Source organism: Lissotriton vulgaris, chromosome 11, assembly GCF_964263255.1.
Source record: "Lissotriton vulgaris chromosome 11, aLisVul1.2, whole genome shotgun sequence".
NCBI classification, from domain to species: Eukaryota; Metazoa; Chordata; class Amphibia; order Caudata; family Salamandridae; genus Lissotriton; species Lissotriton vulgaris.
This window is the reverse complement of record NC_141699.1, coordinates 611991524-612007103: the sequence shown is the minus strand read 5'-3', so window position 1 is coordinate 612007103 and position 15580 is coordinate 611991524. Positions and strand designations below refer to the sequence as shown.

General features: G+C 46.9%; 1 protein-coding gene across 1 annotated transcript; it reads right to left on the bottom strand.

Annotated features, from left to right (window-relative positions):
- Positions 1–10584: 10584 nt before the first annotated feature.
- Positions 10585–14047, bottom strand: CHST2 (carbohydrate sulfotransferase 2). The gene has a single exon (XM_086943724.1). It carries the CDS (start codon positions 12566–12568, stop codon positions 11282–11284), a length of 1287 nt encoding a protein of 428 aa, XP_086799850.1. The 5' UTR covers positions 12569–14047; the 3' UTR covers positions 10585–11281.
- Between the last annotated feature and the right edge of the window lie 1533 nt (positions 14048–15580).

Genomic DNA, 15580 nt, shown 5'->3' with positions numbered 1-15580 from the left:
ATTGTGCACTTAGGAGGATTCTACCACTCCTCCCCTGCTCTGCAGCCCCGCCCCTGACACAAGCTGCAGCAGGAGGACAAAATAAAACGTTAACATTACGTTATTATCACTTTATTTTTACCTTTATTTGCTGCTTCAAGGCAGTGTGGCGACGCTCCTCCGCCTTAGCTGAGAAGCCACCACTGCGGGCAACCAGGTTCGAGTCTGGCGGGAGGCTCAAGCATCCTGTGATTCTGGGCAAATCACTTAATTTCCAGATGCCTAAAAAAATTAATGCGTCCCTCTGTAATGCAACTGGTGCTCATGTAAAGGCTTTGATACCTTCGAGTGGAGTTTGCGCTATATAAAACTGTAAAAAATAAAAATAAATAAATGAAGATGCTAGTGGCTTGGTCCCGGTGCTCCTGTAATACAACCTGTGCAATCTTTGGGGAGCACGCTGCTTCGCTGTGATTCGACAGAGTCCCTCTCTTGCACAGCTTATGGCTTTATGCTGAATTATTGATGAGTTTAAGCTACTAACTGTTGTAAATATGTTCAATTATGCTTGTCACAACAGCGCTGTCAGAAGGGGAGAGCAGTGCGGTTTTTTTTCCATTTGCAATATAACAATATGAACAGACGAAATGAATTGTGCGCGCCCCTCCAGGGTGTATGAATTACGCAGTAACGACAGAAGGAAAACAGTTAAATGCAAGGCTCAGAAAGGCAGCGTGAAGACGCCAGGCAAGTAACTGCAGAGAGACCAATGAACACAGTTTCACGTCGAAGGTCAAAAACACAGCACTAATTATGATTTGAAGGAATTAAGAAAGTGCTCCGCTCTTTCTGAGAAAAGTTAACAAAGGCGCAGCATGCTCCGAGTGCATTTAAAAGACTCGCCGCTGCCTCTCTCCCTCCCAGGCACAAGTCAATGCCATTTGCGTAATAGGTTTTTAAGAAATTAGACGGTCGGGCGTTTTAATGGCACCCCGATTGATAACATTGTATGAAGAATTCGGCAAATATTTCCAATGGGGGAAAAACAGAGGGTGTGCAATTGTAGCTGTGCGGTCCATTTAGATGCACAAATTACATGTACGCAGAGGCGTATGGAAGGAAGTCTTTGTATTTAAAATAAGGTTTTCTACTGCACCCACGTGGCAATTATCCGTTTGAGAGGAATCACAACATGCACACAGACCGGCTCATTGCATGTAGCTAATTCCCCACTGAATTTAGCATCAAAGGCTAATTACTCAGTTTAAAGCAGCATTTCCAAGTAATGGAAAAAATCCCCACCTCTCGCGAGAAAACTAGCGCGCGTGCCTCAGCGAGGCCCTTAGTGCCAGATGTCAAGAAGGAGAAGAGAGTCGCGCGCGCAGGTCATTTCTCTGACAGATTCAGTCCAACCGGGGCAGAGGCGCCAGGGGTCGGCTGGAGGCCAGACTGTCTCACGGAGGAGCGGGCCAACAAAACTGCCATGTCATCACTCATTGCACCACCTTCAAGTGCGTCCCACCAAGACAAGTTCCCTTGCAGTGTGAAAAAGATGATAGCACTCACTCACATAGAACACATGGGATTCTGCAATCCCTGTATAAAAATCTCTCTCTAATCTCTTTGCAATAGGCGATTTGTGATGCAGCGAATATAAACAAGCATTGGCAATGCAATAGGCCTTGCATTTGTGAGAGTTAGAGCTATTGATGTTCGAAATGGCAATGTCTTTTACCTATTTATATTTCTGTTTGGAGTGGATGTATGCGGTGTGGAGTGGGATTATGTGGGTTCAATTGGGTTGGGACCTCTCTAGGGATGGATGCACACAAACAGGTCCCAAGAAGGAGGGGACACACCAGAGTCATAGGGGTTCTGCAACACACCAGAGCACACTAGTTCCAAACGGAGAAGAGGCCCAGGTGAAAGAGCGCTAATTTACATGTAAAGGGAAAAGCAACTCTAAGGTGGGGGGGAATGAGTGACACCAACAAACGAGAATTGTTTAAAGTTCATTGCAGAAAAGGGATATGGAAAACATTAGAAAGAAGCAGCACAAAAGAGACTTGATAAAAGGCATGCAGACAGCTGCGGCATTTTGCGATGTAGGGCACGCTACGAAATGAGTTTTATTTATTAAATTGTTTACTTACCTCCAATTATCCATATGCCGTTTTTTAGCACCCCCCACCCTGCCCCTCCCCCGCCCGCCTCTCTGCCCCACCGCAACTCCCTCCACGGGCAGCGGCTGCATGCAGAGTAGGGGAAACGAAAGGCAAGAACTAACCCGCCTGAGAAGCTAGACTGCAGGTCCGGGAAGGTGAGTTTGTACCACATCTGCAGCTGCGCGCCGAAAGGACATCATTAATAAATGTTAATGAAGCGCCAAAAGATGCTGAACATATTGATTTGCTCTGATATGGTCAAACAACCATTTAAAGAGGGGAAGCAGAAGGGTGTAACGTCAAAGTAAACAACCCAATTCGCACAAACATGTCTGCAGTTATTTAATGCATCTTTTCTCTCGCCTTGCTACCCCGACTTTTAAAATATGAATCAGGTGGATGTTATCAAAACCTTACAGCGCTGTCAGAATTCTTGGATGTGATACTTCAAATTTTTTTTAACAACTTCCTTATCACAGACAGAACATTTCAAACCTGAAAGTCTGAATACAGCGGTCTACGGGGGGACCAGAGGAATAGGGCTTGCTAGTCACTTCCTCAGTTGGCTCAACTGCACTGTCACAAATGCTATTTTGACAGTCTCTGCCTAAAAAGAAAAAATATGTTCAAGATAATATACATAGATCGGAAACCCCAAAAAGCGATAACGATCACAAGATACTGGTCTGTAGATGCATTCGTAGTAAAAGCAGTTTTCAAACTATTTTTGCTATGTTTGCAGAAGAAACTCAGACCGTCCTTGCCTTGCGTTCTTTGATATTTATTTTACTTATTTAACAATTGAGTGCGGTTAATTACCAACATACACACTTGCTAAGAGCAGGCGGATGTGAGCCATGGCGGAGCTGGGAGACCCCCAGGGACGGAGGGAGGAGGCCGGGCAGAACAGCAAATGCAGGATAGGAAGAATAATTATTGAAGAGGCATTGTCGCATCCTTAAAAAAAAGGTTGCATTTATGCCGAGTGGAAGGAGGGCTCTTAATGCGAAGCGGGAGGGGAAAAGCAAATGGAGCTTTAAGGAGCACTCTACGGCGTGCAAAACTAAAGAACGGTGGCACCCGCTTTATGCCTAGGTGATACCACCAAGCATAAACCAGACCCAAAAGCCATCTCTTTCACGGACTTTGTTCCGATATGGAGAGAGGCACCGGAGGAAGGGCGAAGGAAGCTGTGCGAGCTGGCATGAAGATAAAAAAAGTGGTCACCATTGTTGTCCCAAAGTGGCCGCAGTGTTTTATAAAAGCGGGCCCCTTTTAGACAGCATCTGCTTCGCAGGTGTCCATGTAGTGGGGGAGAAGGGAGCGTACTTACAAGTTATAGAGCGATGCACATTAAGCAGGCGCCGTGCTGAGTTACTAAAACACGAAGGAGCGGCAAGGAGTTTGCAAGCTGCGCATACTTGCGCTGCCGCTATTGTTACTTTATTAAATAAAAGTACATAAATTGCCAAAAGAAAAGTCATGCAGTGAACCACAAATAAAACAAGAAATGCAAATGCAAAGTCTGTTAGGAAGCAGCCGCCATTACTGAAGCTGGCGTCCCACGAGTGCCATTACTGAAGCTGGCGTCCTGCGAGTGCTGTGTTCATTAACCCGTTCCATGCTCCCATCAGCCGTTGGCAGACAGGAGCACTACCTCGCGGGTGCTGCCGTCGGCCAACGGCCGACAGAGCCCCGCCCACTCAATAGAATGTCCGCACCGCAGAGAAAAAACCGCCGCTTTTAAGGCGTTAAGTAAGTAAATAGTTCTCTGAATTGCTAATGAAAGCTCCTTAGTTAGGACACATGTAAAATTACCAGTCCTCATGGGAGTTAACCACAGAAGACTAAGGAGGGACTAATAAGCCTATTAGCAAATCAGAAGCGAACATTTACAAAGGATAATGATGCAAGCCAATGAACAATATGGGAGGAGCTTCAATTCCATACCGGACTACAGCACGTCTCGAAGAGACAGCGCAAGCACTGCCAAGGCGAGACCTAAAAATGACATTCCGAGTGTCAGCGACTTTATTTTTTTTAAACTGACGCATTAAACTTTTGATTTTTATATCTTTTTGCAACAAATATCTATCAACTGATGTGTTTAATTTTGAACTAGAGATGCTATATTTATTTTTCATGTTTGCAAACATGCGCTGTCTTTCATATAAAAGAGCTACGCCCAAAGGATTTAAGTGCGTTGTGTGAAAGGTGACAGTCTGAGCATCTATTTTGAAAAAAGTAGCTCTTGCCGCACACAATAAAGATATTGCAAGTCACCTTGGAGTTCGTTAACCTTATAGAAGAACTACACCTTTGGCCTAGTTCCTCTATATGGTCATGGAACTTCTCTGTGACTCGTAATGTACTTATAAGGTATTGAAGAGATTCTTTATCCCATACATAACAGTGGCTCATCCTTTTACTGCTTAACATTATGGGCCCAAATATGACTTGGGTTGAACGAGATCTCCATGGAAGATATTGCCTCGCCCGAGTCAGAGTTCATGATGGAAGACTCCTGAGGAAATGTATCCAACTGTGTTTTCATGCGCAGACACATTTCTGTTGCACTCAAATAAGAGGAAACTGTGCACAGAAACACAGCAGGAATATAAACTAAATATGAGGGGAAATGGCCCGGTAACTTAAGGTCCAGCACATTATTCCCCATTCCATGCGTCAAACTCAGAATTGCAAAGTACTGGACAGGAGTAAAGGATGAAAATTGCAATTTTGGCCCCTATGTTCTTGTGCGCCCTCCACCTCTCCACACACTCAAACCGTCCAACATGGAATCGCACCCCATAAGGCAAAATAGCCAGGGCCAAGAGTGCCTACTCCAAATTTCCCAAGAGAACGAGCTGTAAGCCACAACCTTTGACCCCAGTGACATCACCAGAACTGGCAACACCAGAAGTGACAGATACATGTGACACTGATAAAGCTACTGGACAGTTAGAAAAACAGTAGTTAAAAGCTTAAATCAGCTATCCTGGTCTGCCATAAATACTCCTGTTAAAATGAAAATGAAGCTGTAAAAATGCAAGATCGAGGCATAAACACTGAAAATAAAGTAAAGTGTGGTAAAAAGGTTTGCCAGGGTCGCATTTGGCTAATGGTATTCCAGTCTGTCATTGTGTTTAAAAAGTCAAATTAGTAGAAAGTCTACAACAGAGAACGGGTCCTAAAATGCAGGAGGAATTGGCATATACTATGTGCAGTGACATCACAGGACGTGATGTGAAAGAAAGTAGCATCACAGTCCTATAAATCCACTGATGTTAATGAGATCGAGACATATATTATGCACTCTGTGGCAACAAAATATTCAAGTGTATTCATCTGATATTCAGTAGGTCCAATTGCCTGTGAAAATGTAATGCATTTGTGAATGCAAGCGTATCTGTGTTTAGTCAGAGCACTAAAGTGTGTCTTACACAGCAGTCCAAGTGCATTTTAAAAAGTAAGGGAAGTGTGATGCTGTGCACAAGGGGGTGGGCGAGTAAGCTTGGGGCAGGGTCAAAGACATAGCTAAAAGACAAAATAATCTGTAACTTGTTTAAGTCTTTCACCTTCAGGTATGTACATATAAAATAACACAGCTTAAATCTAAAATAAATAAATGCATGTCAAATTAATCTGTGGGAACTGCACTATCAGACTTTATGAAACTTCTATTAGTTCATGCGCTGCAGAAGTCTGTGTCTGTGACCTGAGAGCCAGGAATTGAATCCTAGTTGGAGCACCCGAGAATAGTTAAGGGCGTAACACAGGCCGTAAACCGCTTTAAAAAGCACACACTTCCCAACTCAGCTGGTAACTGCTTTCCAACAACACTCGCTTCATCAGGATGTGCCAAGTGACTCCACTAATCAAAGCCAATGCCAGCTTCCAAGCCCCCTTTACATTTGCAGATTGGCCCATTGGGCACATTTCTTTCTTTCAGGCAAGCAGCCACCCTGGCAAGAAGGCTTGTTTAGATGTCTGCTCGCCTTTGGTTTCACAGCACAGGAGAAGCAATTCAGCTCGTGGAATTAACCTCCTGGGACGGTTCTCTTTTCACAGAAAGTAGGGGAACTATTTTCCTTTAATTAAAAAGTTGTGGTCAAGTCGTGCCCCTACGATCACGCCCACCTCGATCACTGGTCTTAGCATTCCATTAAAGAGACACGCACACCTCTCTGACGTCTGAATACAAAGATCAAAACATAAGTGCTGTGCAGCGCCATCCTTAGACAACAAAAGCTTCGTAAGTGACCCTGCCTCCTCCTTTAACTCTCTCATGGATAAAGTCAATGCTGCCTGGAGGGTCAAATACACTGAGAGGCCTCACAGAAACGGGTTGCCTGGGCGCTGTATATAGTTACACTGGCTGCCAGCCAAGGCGACGTAGCAAGTGGCTCAAGGGGACAGCAGCTGATGTGCTCGCATTAAAGGAACAATGCCCTCCCCGCCCCCACTTCCGGGGAGATGAAAGGTGTCTCCTGCAGTGAACAGCTGCTTGAGGGCCCGGTTCGTGGGAGGAAATCGGTGATTGGTGGAAGGCCGCAGGCCTACCTAACTTTCAGAGAAGGAGAGGGAGGAACGACCCCCCTCCCCCGCCCCCGGGTCATTTTCAGGAGGCAGATAACAGTACTGCCCTCACATCCTCCGGCAGAGGGTGCCACGGTTCCGTCCACCAGTTAGGCCCAAACTCCACGACACAAGATTGTAGGTTACAGTTCACTCTAGTGAAGCAACACAAGAAGAAGCCTGCTCGTACCCGAAGTGACACGTCATACCTGTGACGTCAGATGTCTGTCCACTATTCTCAAGAAGCAGTGGATTGAAGAACTCTATGAGTTTCAAGTGAGGACTTCAAACATGGTCAATGTTATCATGTCGCGTTATTAAATGCAAACCGAGACTAATAGTAGTTACTGGCCTTACTGGAAAGGGATATTATGAACAAATGAAATTGCCAGAGACGCCGCACTGCTCACTGTCTGTTCCTTCTCAGTGGCGCCTTCGCCAGTAATCTGAATGATAAAAGTGTTCTGAGAGCGAGGTCAGAGCCGTCTCATACCAACAGTTATTAAATGCATTCTGAGGAAACCGGTTGGCTGTCCAGATCTCAGCAACCCAATGAACGAGACACAATTTCCTAGGCTCTTTCGAGCAGGTCTTTCTTCAATCGGAGTCTGACATTTACGTGCATTAATTCCCCGACAGCCCTGCCGAGACACGCATACATGGTATAAAGGGTACCTAGGTAGGTGCCTTTATGTCGTTTATAGAGACATCCTCGACATAGGCGCCCCTTCAGTGTCTATTCGAGATCTCATCAAACACTGCAAAGAGGAAGCACACGAATTCAAAGACGCCCTGTCAGTCAAAGGGTTAAAGGAATGTGGCGTATCCCTGGGAGGAGAAAAGCTCTTTATGGAAAAGTGCGCAGAGAACAGATTTCCGAGTAACAGCGTCCGGCCTTCACTTTATCCTAGTACCCACACCATAGACTTCTGGCAGATTTGGATACATTTTCTTTTGCTATTATTTAATCGGCATTAATCCCTCGTAGACCCCGTTAAAAAGAGCATGTCCAAAAATGTGTGTCTGATGCTTTAAAGTTTGATAAAGTAGGACATAAATAGTTTTCCCTGTGATCGGCGAGACGGTATAGGTGAATGTGCTCATGTTTGAAGACAAGGAGTTCTCTAAATGGCAGATCATTGTAGTTTTGGGGAGGTCACTGCTGCAGTCAGAGTGGTAACAGGTGAGCCCTCAGAAAATGTCTGGTGGCGGCAAAGAACAACTATGAAATATTCAGATGTGGACACGCATGATTTAAACTTTAGGCTAACCCAAAATGTGAACACCTGGACCAGCTGTGTCCTACGGGGTGGAGTGTGCATAGATAAGAAAAAATAATAAAATGCCTAAGCGAGGCGACATGACAGAAGTAGAGAAACGAGAAAAATGAAGAAGGAACAAGACACTGTTTGGCTAATTTTTGTGGTCGGGCTTGACAGCTCAGCTTTCGCCAGACAATCATGCCAGTATCACCAGGAGATGGAAGTTTGGAGTACGTGTTTTGATTGGGCAGAAGCTGTGTGCTTCCACAAAAAGGGCCTGCCCTGCACACAGCTGAGATCGTTGTATTTCTTAATGCAGATGCCTAGGCTTGAACTTTTAGGGGCACACACATGCCACCCCAATGCTACTAAAGTGTCTTCGATTACTAATGTATGGCGTTTCTCTCAGGCAGCAGCACAGATGAGAGGAGGGCAGGTAACGCACGGGGATTTTTCGGTCTGGCTGGACATGCATTCATATGGCAGACCTATTGGAATTGCCAGTGTTTGTTTTATACTTTGTTTGCTGTTTCGTGTGAAGAGGGATGGCAGCTATAACAGTGATTCATAACTTAGGCACGTTTACAGTAGCAGGTCCACTAATGCTCTGTGGTTTTATGTAAAGACATACATTGCGTCCTGCAGTTAACATTCCCCTTTCATTTCAGCATATCCAGGTTAACGCTTTTCAACATATTGCTGAATTAAAAAGTGACATATTGAGCCTGGTTCACGGCGTTTATTTTATGTGAAAGCTATGGCTCATTCTTGACGTGAGTGCAACTTACTTATGAATAGCCTCGTAGTACATCATGTGTTACTAAGGGGACATTTTTGTTATTTAGGTACCCCATAATTCAACGTTAGTCGGTCCAAACAGGAGACCAGTTTTGTAATTCGGTTTCTCCACCACACCAAAGTGTGTGATCCTGGGCAAATTACCCAATCCACCTGTGTCATGTTCAGCTGTATTTTTTTCAACAGACTTTGCACAGGGTGAAATGAAGGATGTGAGGTGATCTCAGGATATGAAGCTCTCGCCTCCAAGCGTCTGGTCAGGCGCTTTGGTCACTGAGCTGCCTTATCACCGCATTGTGCAGTCCCACTCTTTGGATTAATACCAACAGACACTGGTATAACTAAATACTTATTTTCAACTGCCTTCCCGAAAGTCTTTTTTAAAACTACAGTGGCTGCTTTCCCCTGAAACAGGAAGACATAACGTCACTCAAAATGACACTAGAAGCTTTTACACAAAGAGTATGGGGAAGTAGATTTTGTTATGAAACACGTTCCAGAGTTAGAAACACCTAAAACTTACTGATTTACAGGGCAAGGTCCAAAAGTTTTAAAGTGGTTTTCACTGAAAGCAAAAACCCACACCTGATACATTATGAATAGGTTTTGTTCCAAACCCTTCTACTTCCATTGTTTTTAATTGAGTGATGTGAACTGCCCCGGGCTCATCTCTTTCAAACAAGTAGATCATTATGTCAGATCCTGTAACGCTGAGGAGTTTTATTTTATTTCTGTTCTTCAAAGTGACCAGGACAATCTCCTTAAATGTCGATGATCCACTTTTGCACATACTAGAATGTAACACATACAAAAAGTGGCCTACATATTTTCTTGTAGAAAAAAATGGAGTATTGTATTGTCATTGCATGTATATAGTGCCTATTCCCCCCGAGTAAGGCACCAAAGCGCTTTTATGGTAAGTGTGCACAGGTTTACCCCATTTCCTGAGATTTTCAGGAGCAGCAAAAAACAAAATCACTGTGAATGAGAAAGGGGTAGGGTGTTAGAACTGGTTTTGACAAAACCTCTACATGAGCCCACAATCTTCATTTTTGTAAGGGGGCGGGCGAAATGGGACAGAAAATAGACCCGGGCACCAAAATTGAAATGCCCCCACCCCATTAATGAATCAGATGATAAAAGAAGTAGCCCACGTTTACAAATTAGACCAGGTTTGAACTTCTAAAAGGCTGTATATATGTCTTACACAGGCATGGGAAACTGCACGGGTTTAAGCTTGCTGCAGGCAACGTGTAATAATATCAAGAAACCCAACAATAAAACCGACACCGCAGAACTAAAACAGACCAACAAATGACTAAAAAAAATACACAGCCCACACAATGACCTGCCAGCCCAGCCGGGGTGGGGCTGCATGAACTTGGGAGGACACACCCACAACCTTTGCCCTCTCCCTCCATCAATCAGCCATTACAGACCTCCCACTCCCAGAAAACTGAAAAGAACCGCGGATGCGTTACACAGGGACGTGAAGGGTTAACTGGAGGTGCCCGTGTATGCGAGTCCTGGAGATGGACAATGCACTCTGCAGAATCGTTGATAACAAACATTTACCACACAGAGGTTTTAATTTCACATTTTCTCATTGCTAGACGCCTCTGCTCACAGCATAGCGACTGCACCACGGATTATTACAGTGTGCTGAGAAGAGCGGTTTCACGTACCTTTTGCTTTGAAGAGGAGTTCTTTCTGCCTGGTAACCTAGCTGAAAATATAATTGTTACACGTTCCGGTCAAAGCAGTCAAAAGCGGTCGCAAATAACTTATGACTGAAAATGGCGGGCAAATAAAATTCTTTTATTACACTGTGCCATACTTCGACACAGGTTGGGTGTAACGGAGTGTGTATGTTCCTATGCCAATCATATACCACTTCCAGCGTGAATAAGTTGGTAACCACAATCACGGCGGTATTCCTATCGCCAAGAATTGTGCGTTTGCGACCATGGCATATTAAAATCGCCTCTTCAAAGTAATCATATCAAGAACGAGTGAACAATGACTTGTGTGCCCGACACCACAATGAACAGAGGAAAGTATGATACATAACTTGTGATTTTCTTTTATTAATTAATTTGTCTCACCAAGGAGTCCAACGTGCCTCCTTTTTTGCGGCCACGAGTGCCCTTAAGCAGAGTGCGCTTGCTTTGTACAACTTAATTTTGTGCGGCCAGGTTCTGTAAACACACGGTTGGTTTACTAAGTAAACATTTGTGTAAGCCACCAGATGCCTTAATTCCCAAAAATGTTGTCCTGTTTTTGACTTGGACAAAATTCAGAAGGCTCACAACATAAAATAAAACATTCCAAAACATAATTTGGAGAGGAAGATATTGTAAGCCTGTAAAACAAAACAAAAAATGCGATTTTCCGAATTTGGGGCAGGTGAAGTTATCAGAGATCAAAGTGCCAACCCCAGGAGAAGTCCTCCCCCACCCCCCAATTCACAGTTATCACCGAGGCTTGAGGTTGGGGGGTTCACAGCTTGGATTTCTGGAGCAGAGGTTTGCTGAGGTCCTTCACCTCGCCAGGACTGCTCACTCTGGAGTAACCGAGCAGGTCCATGGGTACCTGGCAGTATTCCTCCACCTGCCTAATTTGTGCGAAGGTGAGAAGTGTCCTCCAGGCGTTCATAGCCTGGGTGGCATTGCGGGCGGACACCACAAAGGGTTTGGAGGAGTATCCCGACCCACTGGTCATGTTCAGAGAAAAGCTTTCCAACTCGCGACTCACCACCAGGTTGACAAAGCCGTAGACCTGCCGCAGTGTTTTGATGGGGTCCACCACCAAGTCCTCGTACCGGACCACCATGTACTTGCCCTTGAGCCATGGAGGTGGGGTGAGGGCAGTCCGCAAGGTCTTGCCCATGCTGCCACAGATCACCTCCATGGCCCCAATAGCATGGTAATCCGAGCCCTCCTTCTTGTTCAGCTTGTGGTTGGGGTCAACGAAGGGCATGCGGCGGATGCGAGGGTCCCGGCTCCGGACCACCTGCAAGCTCTCGCGGATAAGCCCATGCCGGGACTTGATCCTGGAGCTGGCCACAGCCCTTGGGTCCCGCACCAGGTGGATAACCTTAAGGTCCAGAGAGGGATCCTCCATGAGCGGGGCTAGCACGTTGATGTCAAAGATGCGGACCCCCTTGATAACCAAGGTGTTGTATTTACGGCATTCCTCCTCCAGCATGCTCAGGCTCTGGGGCGGGCACTTCTTACACACCTTGTCGTCCACCAGCCCCACACGGTCCTTGTGGTAGGCCACGCAGAGCGGCTGCGAGCAGATGACTTTGTTGGTGGCGGCCCCAAAGATGCCCATAGTGGTGAGGTTCCTGCTGCCTCCGGTCCCCGTGCTGTACAGTTGCAGGGCCGACATGTCGCAGCGATAGAGGGCACTCAGCAGGTCCCTGGCCGCCCCCTGCAGGGACACGGCATCCCCGGGGTACAGCTTCTGCCAGATGTGCCACACCGGCTCATACAAGAAGAAGACATCTGGGTTCTGGTTGAAGAGCTCTCCAAAGAAGGATGAACCGGATCTCCAGGTGGTGAAGACGTAGAGCAGCTGGCGCTTCTGGCGAGGTGGAGGCGAAGGTCGATAGAGGTAGCGGGTCTGGAAGGGCCTGGTCTGCTGGCGAGGACCAGTCACAGGTTGGCTGCACTGCTGTGGCTCCCGGTGCCACCTGTAGTCCACCAGATTCACCATGGTAAGAATCAGCAGCAGCACATAGCCCAGGCACAGCAGGAGCGCCTTCCGCCTGAAGAGTTTCATCCTCAGGAGTAGCAGGGGGCATAGGTCTCAGTCATACCACCCTCAACAGTAGGGTCAACCCAGTAAAGGTAAAACTCCAATGGGCTACCTGCTCCACTCACAAAGCGTTGTACACTCCATTGCATGTCCTTCTTTTCAGTAGCCTCTCAAGTTGCTGCAACTTTCCCCGTGTTCCCGGTTATGTGTGCCATTGCAGCATGCGCTGGGTCGATACTAGGTCACTTTCTGAGGCAGGTCTTGCTTTAAGGACGGTCTTTAACTGCGCACCTGGCTGCTTTAGCCTCTCACAAGTCCCTTCCTGCCCAAAGCAGCATCGTTAAGAGGGTTATATCATTTTTTTCTTCGGGCCAGATGGCGTCCTCATAAACAGAGCTATAAACAAGCTGCTCGCCGCTGTGACAATCCAAACCTCGCAGGGGCACGTGCTTCAGGCGGTGCATGCCCCCGACATGAGTTGTGGCCCCAAAAGCATCTTTTAGTGCACTGGGCGGAATTTCGACATTCAAAAGTCCACTGCTGCAGCAGCGCAAGGGCTCTTTCACTGGCGGATTCCCTCCCACCAGCAGGTTTCCTTCTCACCATACCAATCCAGCCTGGAGCAGGGCTGAACTCGTCTGCCCTCCAAAATACCTCCTCTTTTGGTGCATCCGATCGTGGCCTCCCCCCAACAGCCACTGCTGTCCAATCGGCTGCCTCTGGGATTTCGAGCCTGCCTCGCCTCTCTTTCTCACTAAAGGGCGCAGCTTTTGCCGCTACTCCCTGTGGGGCAGAGCCGCGTCCCCTTACTGAGAGCTGCCGAGTAGTAAGCCCTCTGCAAGGCAGGGCTGGGGCCTGAATTCGAAGCCCCCCCGAGTCCGCCCCTGTGCTAGCTCGGTTTGTATTAATGTCCCCCGACTGCTGCCCCCTGCTGTGCAGAGCTGGGTGCCGCTATTTAGAGGTCACTGGTCACTGCACCCAACTGATGGATGAATCTCAATCTTTTGAATCTCAAACTGATGGATACATGACGGTTCAAGCCAAAGATGACAATCCAAGCAGAAGGTCTCTTCGTGTTGCAAAGCTGTGTTTTTGCAAATGCGCCTGGGCGCTTTTCGGAGCTGTATAGCGCCCACTGCCTGGGCTTAGATGTTCTTTAGGCGCTTGGCTGAGTGTCCCCTCCAATCGTCCCTTGCTGGGCTCCATGCAGAGCTGGGTATCTTCTCCCAAAGAGTCCTCAGTGCAGCTCCCTGCTGCAGCGCGGGACGGAGCCTTGTGATCCTAGTTTCTCCCAGCAAAGCAGCCGGCTCCGATGCACAGTCCGGTTTCTCTCTGCATCCATCCCTTCATGGGTGCAGCTACCATTCAGCCTCCTCCCCGGTGACCAGCACGCTCGCGCGACTCTGAGAGCGCCGAAGCCGGGCGCTCCGCGACTGCCTTCCGTCCGCCGCCCAGTGCACTGGAGAGAGCGGCTCCCATCGCAGGAAACGACCACCGGGTTTGGCGAGCACAACACGCACAAACGTCTGTCAAAACAAAATGAAACAAAACTAGTTCAGGAAAAAAGAGCCGGAAACAAGTTCATCCCAAATAACGAAGGAAACGGGCGACAAAAATGAAAGCAAATAAGTTACTCTAGGAATCTCCAACCTTTTATGTGGTGAGAGCTGCTTCTCATCAGTAAAAAACATTATGAACCACTGAAGGCCAAGCCACTCATATAGTGCTACCAGACACCCCCATTCCCAGCTTCAATGTCTTTAAGCCTAATGTCCATAGGGCCAAATACAATGAACAAACTACTTTCACTCCAGGCACTTTGACAAGGCTGTCCTGTGTGTCAGTGAGAGTGTAGGTTTGGGGATATATGTATATGGGTGAATAGGAGCCTGTGTCATGTGAACGTTTGGCACAGGACAAGCCTTTCACCATATGTGGCACCGTTAAATTTGTAACACAAACAAACAACCATTTTTTTAGATAGGAGAAATTTAAAATTCAGAAAAATTTTCTGCAGAAATGTTCATACTATAGAAAGAATTTCTGCACATTAAACTTGACCCACTTAAAAAAAGGGCTGTATATTTCAGTTATAAATATGACACCATGTCTACCGGCCACTGGGAGCAAGATGCCTGCTGTGTGTAAATGCAACACTGAAACAAATCTTATGTGTTGCATATTCATGAACGAATGAATGAATGAAATAGCATTTATATAGCGTGCATACTCCAAGGAGTGTCCCGGCGCATGTGGTATATGTCTTATTTTTTTCAGTAAACTTCTTTACAAGTACTAGTTTGAGGTGCTTAAAAAAACATGAGTACCTCTGCAAGCATCCTACATGTGTTTGCATGCTTATGATAAACAAGATAGGCCACTTTTTCATTCAAAGTTAGGTGTGGATCAGGGCTAGACTACAACTAATAGGGTTAAGAGTAGGTCCCGAAGGAAACAACAACCCTACCTAGAGCTAACCAAGTCCTGGTTAAAACATGTTGATGAGAAGAATGGGAAAACTTGATAAATCCTACATTGTATGAGGCTGCCCATAGTGGAAGTGCCGCTGTACAAGGGTGCTACAGATGGCAACGTGACGTAGTAGGAGGCTGGCGGCTGAGGAACCACACATCTGGGTGCTATGGGACCACAGACCGCGAGAAGTTTGCCTGCTAGTACCTAGTTCAGTGGTGTGATTGCCATGTGCTGGTTCTGGCACCTGGGCCACCGGCTCCAAAGCGGAGAGAGTGGAAGGTCTGGTTATGGTCCTGGATGGAGTACTCGCCGATGCAGTAGGATTGGGGGTGACGCCGGAGAGCCACTGCTTGTGTTCCCTGGGACAGCAGCTGGGTTTAACTCATAGTGTGGTGCAGAGGAGGTCCCTGAAGCGGGGGTGGTGTTGCAGGCCTTTGCTAATAGAGACAATGTTGGCCCAGGCAGGGCCAAGGAGTCAATGAGGCAGGACCCGGTCCTTGCAGTGACGGAGTGCCCTGGACTCTGGGTAAGAGGCAGGGCAGAATTCATGCGTGGAGTGGC